This window comes from Micropterus dolomieu, unplaced genomic scaffold, assembly GCF_021292245.1.
Source record: "Micropterus dolomieu isolate WLL.071019.BEF.003 ecotype Adirondacks unplaced genomic scaffold, ASM2129224v1 contig_9334, whole genome shotgun sequence".
Lineage (NCBI taxonomy): Eukaryota > Metazoa > Chordata > Actinopteri > Centrarchiformes > Centrarchidae > Micropterus > Micropterus dolomieu.
The window spans coordinates 1-9152 of record NW_025738320.1 but is presented as its reverse complement, the minus strand read 5'-3'; the positions used below and the strand labels follow the sequence as shown (position 1 = coordinate 9152).

Here is a 9152-nt window from a genome sequence, read left to right as displayed (position 1 = left end):
GCAAGTGTGTGGCAAGTGTGTGGCAGGTGTGTTACAGGTGTGTTACAGGTGTGTTACAGGTGTGTGGCAGGTGTGTGGCAGGTGTGTTGCAGGTGTGTTGCAGGTGTGTTGCAGGTGTGTTGCAGGTGTGTTGCAGGTGTGTTGCAGGTGTGTTACAGGTGTGTTACGGTGTGTTACGGTGTGTTGCAGGTGTGTTGCAGGTGTGTTGAAGTGTGTTACAGGTGTGTTACAGTGTGTTGCAGGTGTGTTGCAGGTGTGTTGCAGGTGTGTTGCAGGTGTGTTGCAGGTGTGTTACAGGTGTGTTACAGGTGTGTTACAGTGTGTTGCAGGTGTGTTACAGTGTGTTGAGGTGTGTTGCAGGTGTGTTACAGGTGTGTTACAGGTGTGTTACAGTGTGTTGCAGGTGTGTTACAGGTGTGTTGCAGGTGTGTTGCAGGTGTGTTGCAGGTGTGTTGCAGGTGTGTTGCAGGTGTGTTGCAGGTGTGTTACAGGTGTGTTACGGTGTGTTGCAGGTGTGTTACAGTGTGTTGAGGTGTGTTGCAGGTGTGTTACAGTGTGTTGCAGGTGTGTTGCAGGTGTGTTGCAGGTGTGTTACAGTGTGTTGCAGGTGTGTTGCAGGTGTGTTGCAGGTGTGTTGAGGTGTGTTGCAGGTGTGTTCAGTCAGTCAGCTGATCTGTGGGCGTTTCCTGTCACGGGACCTACAGAAGTGTTTCAGGTGACTGTGTGTGACCTCTGACCTCCGTGTGACAGGACCTGAAGGTACGGCTCCAGCACACTCATGTTGACGTGATATTCATGTCCACCGATGCTGAACTTCCTCCAGCGGCGCCCCCTGCTGTCCACCTGGTCCAGCTCCATCAGACCCTCTGACTCCATCGTGCTCCTGGTCACGCTCGCAGCCCTGCCCCTCCCCATCTGGGGTAGGTCATCTGTCAGAAAGAGGCCAGAGTTTAAATAAAGAAGTATAAATTGACCTTAACTCTTTAATCAACGCGGTGTCCAGACTTTTAAAAATAAATCTGGAAATGCCAAAAAATGGATCTGGGCTGGCGATCTGAACGAGGCGTTCGTGTTACTGCAGGTGTGAATGTGTCTCCATGTGCCGCCCTGTGATTGGTTCTCTCTCTCGAATCAATATTGTTTTTCTTTTTTTAATGTCATTCTGTTTATCTTGCCTCAAGCTTGTAGGAGGCTTTGGCCTGTAAATGTAATATGTTAGTTATGTTAGTCTGTGTATACGTGTCATCTCTCTAACCAGCTGTCCGAGGTCAGCCAGTCTCACCTTCCCACTCCAGCTCGTAGATGCCATCTGGCAGCGTTCCCGACTCGCTACCTGAAGGGGTCTCCAGAGCCTCCAGGTTTATGTCGAGTGAAGGCGTCTCGTCCGGCGTTGCAGACAGCGCTGCTGCAGAGAACCCATCACTGCTCGGGTCCATAGAATCTTTGTGGCTCAAAGTGAGGCTGAGTGACGGGGCCGCCAGACGCTTCTTAGCTCCGCCACCAACAGTTCCTGATAGGGCGAGGCTGGTGGGAGGTGCTGAGGGAGGGAGAGAAGGTTTTCAGTTAGTAACTGACATGTGCCCCCCTCAGTCAAAATTTACGTAACTGTTACCTATGGATGTTCTGAATGGACACAGAAGACAATCCACAAATGTAAACATGATCCACAAACATACGCAGCGTGAAGGTGTGAACGGTTAAACAATATCAGCCTTCTATTGAGAATTGTAAACAAAGTATACGCAAAATGATCATAATTAAACTCATTCCCATTATACACTTGTGATGAACACATGGAACATATTAAAGGGCAGCTGTGGCTCACAGGTGGATTTGTCCTACAGATCTGCTGCATGACAACAAGTGAAGTCACAAATATCACATGGTTCACAAACTTACAGGAAGCGATCCACAAACACTCGTTGACTTGTACAAATGGATCCACAAACACTTGTTCACTAGTACAAATAAATCTACAAATACTCGTTGACATTTAAAAGTGGATCCACAAACACTTGTTCACTAGTACAAATAAATCTACAAATACTCGTTGACATTTAAAAGTGGATCCACAAACACTAGTTCATTTGTACAAATGGATCCACAATACCTATACTTTACCTTGTTGTGGTGAAACTTTTCACATTTGTGAAACCTACATTATTATTAGGCTACGTGAAACTATAGATTAAGTAATGCTGCGTATGTTTGTGGGTCATATTACACATTCAATCAGAATGAAAGAATTTTTCACTCCTATTATTATTATTATTATTATTACATTAATTCAAAGTCAGTTTGCAACAGGCTTTATACACAAACATGTTGACTGCATGAAATCTTCAGTCTAAATAATAATGAATTCTTAGCTGTTGTTTATCATTTTCTACAATTCATACGAAGCAAATACATTTGGAGAAAAATAAAACAGGACTTTCAGGCTCACCTGGTCGCTGCTCACCGCCTGACGGACTCTCCACCTCCTCTGGACTCCCACAATCCTCTGGGAGAGGCCTGAACCCCCACCACCACACCAAACACATTAAACATCAGAGTCAGAAGCAGCAGATTTTACACATAACGAACAGACACAGTTTCTACCCAGAGGCCTTCACTCTGATCGCAGCTGACAGCCCAGTAACTCTAACATCCACCTGCTCTCTGTTTCTTATTCATCAATCATTCTGTAACTCAGTGATGTTCCTACTGGTCGTATTGTATACAGAGGAGAATGAAGTACTCAAGTCTACGTCCTGCATTGAAAATGTTTCTTAAGTAAAATTAAATACAATAAAAATATAAATATCAGGAAAATTGACTTAAAGTATTAAAAGTACTCACTGCAGTAAAATGTCACCAGTTACTGTTGTACCATCATATATACAATTATTATTCCATAACATGGTATTTTATAGACTCTGTGTGTTTTGTCTAAAAATCTGACTTTGCAAAGTAACTGAAGCTGTCAGATAAATGTAGTCAAGTAAAAAAGTAAAGTAAGATCTCCCTCTGAGATGGAGCAGAAGCAGATAGTGGCATGAAGAGAAAATACTCAAGTACTGTACAGGTACAACTCATTTGTACATGAGTAAATGTACTTAGTAACTGTCCACCACTGCCTGTATATATCATATCCACCTGACTCACCTACATCTGCACAAAAATACTTCCTTTTCTGGAGAGTGTGTATACGTGAGTGTACTGTATATATACTAGATACTGTGTACTGTAGTTTTCTGCTTGTTATGAGTTAGAACATCGTGAGCTGAGTCTAATCCGGAGTCACATTCCTCCTAAATAAATAAAGTGTGATAAGGACCAGCTTCGTGTCAAACAGCTGTTACATGCAGAAAAGCTGCAGTGCTCTAACAACACCGGCCGACGCAGCACGGTGCAGTTTTAATACTAACGTGATCTCTCGGATCAGAACCTGTTTGTGCTGCAGAACCAGCCGGAGCAGCGAGAGGAAACCACAGAAACTGAGATAAGACGAACAAACAGAGAGCAGACCAAGGTGAAGTCTGACCTGGGGAAGCCGTCGTCCTGCCACTCCTCCCTCAGCTCCATGTCCTGGATGTTGGGGGGGCCCCAGGCCCCTACGGGAACCCTGCAGGGACAACACCCATACAGTATAAATCAGCAGCAGTAGAGTTTGGAGTGATGCAAGTAAAAGTACACAAGTATAATCAGGAAAAGTACTTGTTACGCAGCGGGATGTTCCCTGTGATAATTACTAGATGATGACAGAAACAGTTTAATTCACATGTTTTATATCAAACATCTGAGAAGTTTCAGTAATAATACTGAAGTACACAACCAGAGTAAATGTACTGCAGACCTCCAGCACTGACCACAGATCAGTTCTGAGTCAGAGACACGGGGAGGACACGGAGCTGACCTCCCCTCACAATCCTAAACTCTAAAGTTTGTTCTATAGGATTAAGCCCTTTGTCTCGTCTTCAAGGACGTCCTAACGTCCACTCCAACCAGAGATAAAATAATTCAATTAAATTAAATTCATAGAAAAGACAAAAATACACACAAACATCAAAAAGGCGAGTAGAACCACAGAACAAATGCTCGCTCGAAACGAGTGATTCTGACTGTAGGACTGGAGAACACGGGCTGTGTGGAGGCCTCAGATTATTTACTGAGGAACCAAAACCTGCTGGAGGTCACGAAGCCCTGAAGGGACGAGTTTACTTTACAGCGAGTCACCACGGCGCCTCGCTCCCTCTCTGACACCAGCTTCTTCCTGCTTTTCCTGTTAAACATAAAGATGCTGTCAGGCGTCTCTCACCGGTTACCTGTCGGCGTGTAACACTCCTCAATCCTGCGAGCAGCTCGTCGTGCTTTTAAAATCTGAGTCTGATGGGACTGAACGAACCTGCCCGACCGCTCTGATTCTGATTGTTCACCTGGGCAGGTGAGGAGGGGCGGGGCTCTACTGTTCCTCTGTTTGTTGTTACTGAAGCAGACACACACACCCAGGTCACCACACCTGAGAGATGTGGAACACAAAGTGGGAGGGGGGTTTTGTTTCTACTGTGGTGCCTTCAGGGTCTGACTGGGAAACTCCAGAACTCTCAGCAGGGTCCTGTTCTCTCTGCACTTACAGGTGTTCTTTCCTGTCCAGGTTCTACATCGGGTTCCAGAGAAGGTTGCAGGTGGTCTTCAGGTGCTTGAGGGGGTTCCAAGGTTCCTGAAGTTACAGAAGTGCTTGAAAAGGTTCCAGGAGATTCCAGGGTCCTTGGGGACATAAAGAGTTCTTGAGGGATTTTTCAGGTTCTTGATGACTTTTTCATGAGTGCCTGAAGAGCTTCAGCTTTCCTTGGAGAAATCCCAGAGCTGCTGCTGCAGGTTTACAGAGTTCTTCAAGAGGTTCCAGGGGGCTGGAATTAGTTCCATGGTTCTTGAGAGGGTCTTGGGGTTTCTTAAGGAGGGTAAAGGGGCAACAAGGTTCCAGGGGAGCTTCAGGAAGTCAATGTTTGAGGATGTGGTATTTCAGGTGTTCACCAGTTATATACTCAGAGACGAGGAGCCCAGATTCAGACTCTCGGACTCATTTTAGATTCAGGGACACGTCTGATCACCTGATCGGTCTCTGGCCTGCATGGACTCTCATTGGACAGTCGAGTTATTTAAAGTAAGGCTGCCTTCCTCTCTGTCGACACGAGTTCGTCTGAATAAACTTTATTGAAGTGGACAAACTGATCTGGGATCACAACACATGCGATCTGTTGCCATGGAAACAGCCAGCAGCGTCAGATCTGACCTGTGAGGTGCAGAAGCGTTTCTACGTCTCTGAAACTTAAAAATGTCGAATACGTTTAATGAAATGAGCCAACACAGCGATGCCTTCATTGACCGTCGGGAAGAACGGACGCCTGCACTGAAACACCAGCTGAGGCTGAGCTTCCTCTTTCTGCCGCAACAGGAAACCAACACACACACGCTGTGAAACCCGAGGATCTCTGTTTGACTTTTCAATGTTAAACGTACCTGTCCTCGGCGTACCTGTCCGCGTGCCTGGTGGGGATGCTCATGATGTCACAGTGATGTCACGGCGTGTTCTGACCAGCATGTGAGCAGCTGGACGTCTCAGAGACTGTCTTCCTCCAGACTCTCTCTCTCTCTGTGAAAGTTCCCACTCTGACTCAATGGGACTCGCCCTCTCTCTCTCTGCCCGACAGGTTTGGCTGCATTTCACAGCACAGCCGCCGTCTGATTGGTTGAAGCTCACCTGCTCTGTGCAGCCAGGTGAGGCGGCAGGTCAGCTTCACTCCGACTTCATTAATATTAACCACTCAGCTGCTGAGGCTATTTAAAGCAGGAGGAAGTGCCGGGTGTCCTCAGGGTCCTACTGACCGCCTTCTGCATCAGCTGACGAACAGATGAAAAGTTCTGATCGAGGTTTTGACTCAAAACTAATTTTAAGTTAAAATTTTGCCTCATAGTAAAAAATGTCCCTTAATTTATATACTTATATTATTTATCTCCTAATTATATTTACTGTCCTAAACGTTACGAATCTCCAGATTCTGACTTTAAATCACTTCTCAGCATCAAGACTTATTCAATTGTTTAATAATCTGTAATTTTGACTTAAAGCAACATTATGTGGTAATTTTATCTTAAACATCTTTAAACTCATCTTGATGCGACGCCGACTCGGCGCGTTTATCACGACAGTGGAACGCTTTATGGCACCAACGCGACTCTTCAGCAGGTTCAGGAAGAAGCAAAGAGTTTATAATGTAGACAGTTCTCTACGCGTTCTCAGTGTGGAAATCATGAAGAAGCTGAAGAAGAGAGAGCGACAGGAAACATCAGACTGGCTTTGACTCGTTGAAGAGCTGAGAGGCTGCAGGACAGACGGCGAGCTTCTTTCATCAGTTTGCAGCCTGTTCCCTGAAAAGGTCGACCCGTCGTTCTTATGTTTGACCACCAAGTGTCTGCAGGAGGCCTCCAGCCTGGTTGGGATTATTTGGCTGCTTTATTTTTATTTTTGGATTTTGAATCTGTAGTTCTCTGAGAACAGACCGCTACTGAGTTTAGCGCCAGGATGAAGCACGATGACGCACAGTTTAGTTTATTAAGTGTTAATACGCGTTTTATTCGATGCTCCATGTTTTTACAGTCGAATGCTTCTGGATGATTTTAGGCCGACAGATATATAATGGAAAAATGTAAATATGAAAAAAGTTCCATCCATCGTCAACTGCTTATCCTGCGAACAGGGTCGCAGGGGGGCTGGAGCCAATCCCAGCTGACATCGGGCGCAAGGTGGGGTACACCCTGGACAGGTCGCCACACATAGACAGACAACCAGTCACACTCACCTAAGGACAATTTAGGGTCACCAATCAACCTAGTCTGCATGTCTTTGGACGGTGGGAGGAAGCCGGTGCACCCGGAGAGAACCCACGCACACACGGGGAGAACATGCAAACTCCACGCAGACGTTTCACGCAGACGTTTAGCTGCTAGCTACAAATCTGGAGTTGAAACGTACTAGCTAGCACACATTGGTACCGCCTGCCAGATCCTTTCTGCACATGCTCAGAAGTGGTTCTATCAGTCAAAGAAGGTCACCGCAAATCTGGCTGTTCAAAATTATCCAACTAAATCTTTCAAATCAAGATAACAAAATGTTTTTCTAATCACTGGAGATGAAACTGCTCACTGTAACAGGAATATGCTTAAGATATGAAAAACCTTATTCAGCTATGCTGGCTAGCTTTGTTGGCTAGCTAGCTTTGTTGGCTAGCTTTATTGGCGAGCTTTGTTGGCTAGCTAGCTATGTTGGCTAGCTTTGTTGGCTAGCTAGCTATGCTGGCTAGCTTTATTGGCTAGCTAGCTATGCTGGCTAGCTTTATTGGCTAGCTTTGTTGGCTAGCTAGCTATGCTGGCTAGCTTTATTGGCTAGCTCGCCACCCAAATTTCAAGCAACATTCAGCTGCTGCTGGCTGAGAAAGACGTCGGTGTCGAGAGAGACAGACGGCGAGCTGGCCTTCTTCCTGTTGGACTAGTTAGTAATAACTTAATAGCTGCTCGCTCGGGTCGAACATCAGTTGCATTTGCGATAATATGCAGCTAAGTGTGATAAAACAAGATCTTCTAACAGCAAAGGCTGCGATTCCACTCTGGTCACGTGACACGCGAGAGTAAAGCCGCCTCGACAGAACCCGACGCTGCAGAAACGTCAGTGTCAAAGAGGAACAGGCTCGTCAGGTGAGTGGGACTGTTCTGGCTTTTAGAAGAGTAAACCTGCTTTACTCTCACTGCTGCCTCACAGGGCGACACTACTAACCTGAACCAGCACAAAGCCACGTCCTGCAGCTGCACGGCTACAACGCCAAACGCCAGCGGGTCAAATCAGCCAAACAGAACCTGACAGGGATCCCCGAGAGAAATGTTTGGAAGCGTAACGCTATATGAACGTACTTCAAAACGGCTGGAAACAAACAGCTGAAGTTCTGCTGGTGATCATTTTTATGATTTTATTTTGTGAAAACCTGTTTTTCTGTTAAATTTGACAGTTTTTAAAAAAAGATTTAATGAACTGTTGAAAATAACGAACCAATAACGTTACAAACACAATAAAGCAGTTTGGGGTCAAAGGTCAGCAGGATGTGTTTCAAGCTGCTGCAGCGCCTCGTCTGTTCTGCTCGCTGTTTCCTGTTGCTGCATCACTTCCTGTTTCACAATAAAATCCCTCCAGTGACAGAGTCTCTTCCCCGAAACACTTATTGTGAAACATCGACAGGAAGTGTTTCATTATAGTGAACTCAGAGGAAGTGACATCACATGCAGGCGTGAAGCTGCAACTTTTATTTGAACGTGTTTAAAGGTGAACGTCTGCAGAGGTCAGAGGTCAGTTCCCTCGCCTGTCGGCCATCTTGCTGAACTTCTCCTCCAGGTCCTGAGCGCTGATGTGCGGCAGGCCGGCGTCCAGCGGACAGCCCTCCACCAGGCTGTTCATCGGGGTCGGAGGCACCCGAGACTCGTCCTCCTCCACGTCTCCCGGGCGACCGTCTCCGTCCTGCCCCTTCAGGAAGTCCTTAACGATGGGGAGGAGCTTCTTACGGGACGCCAGACTGTTTCCTTTAACGAGGCACAAAGAACACGTTTTAGTTAAAAGAAATGTTTTAATGAGTGCAGAGGAAACACCGGAAGCTTTCTGAACAGCTGTTCAAGCTCAAAGTGATAACTCGACTTTATCTGAATAAATCCACCACAGATTTTAGGTTTAAACAAATACATTCCCGCCGGATTAGAACCGACTGTGAGTCTCGTCTTCCACCATCGCTGTTTGTTGGTACGAAATGCATTCTGGGATACAACAGACAGACAGCTAGTAGCATAAAGGCTAGCAGTGAGAGCGCCACCAACACACTGTCAGTCAAAGTGGCCACGCCCCTAATTATGCAGAACTTTAAGGTTTAACAGAAACAGGTGAGTTAGGTCAGGTCAGAGGAGGCAGAGTCTACCTTGCTGATAGGCTGTGATGTGAGCATGGGGGCTGCTGATTGGACAGAGGTTGAGGGCGGGGTTACGGGCCTGTTCCAGGTAGAGGCTCATCTGGGGGAGGGAGGACACATGGGTTGTCATGGCAACTCAAATTAAAATAAAAACACATGAATGAATTA

At 46.1% G+C, this 9152-nt stretch overlaps 2 protein-coding genes across 2 annotated transcripts; both read right to left on the bottom strand.

Annotated features, from left to right (window-relative positions):
• Positions 1-737: 737 nt before the first annotated feature.
• LOC123965345 (bcl-2/adenovirus E1B 19 kDa-interacting protein 2-like protein) lies at positions 738-7859 on the bottom strand (the record flags this gene model as incomplete). The annotated part of the gene is made up of 6 exons (XM_046041894.1): positions 7814-7859; positions 5503-5883; positions 3527-3607; positions 2447-2514; positions 1283-1537; positions 738-929 (listed from the first exon to the last, which is right to left on the bottom strand). Coding segments are annotated over exons 2-6 (640 nt in total), but the record flags the coding sequence as incomplete, so codon positions are not given.
• A 130-nt stretch (positions 7860-7989) lies between these two features.
• On the bottom strand, positions 7990-9114 carry LOC123965344 (exopolyphosphatase PRUNE1-like). Its single transcript, XM_046041893.1, has 2 exons — positions 8994-9114; positions 7990-8607 (listed from the first exon to the last, which is right to left on the bottom strand). The coding sequence occupies exons 1-2, from the start codon at positions 9112-9114 to the stop codon at positions 8378-8380; spliced, it is 351 nt and encodes a 116-aa protein (XP_045897849.1). The 3' UTR covers positions 7990-8377.
• Positions 9115-9152: the final 38 nt, after the last annotated feature.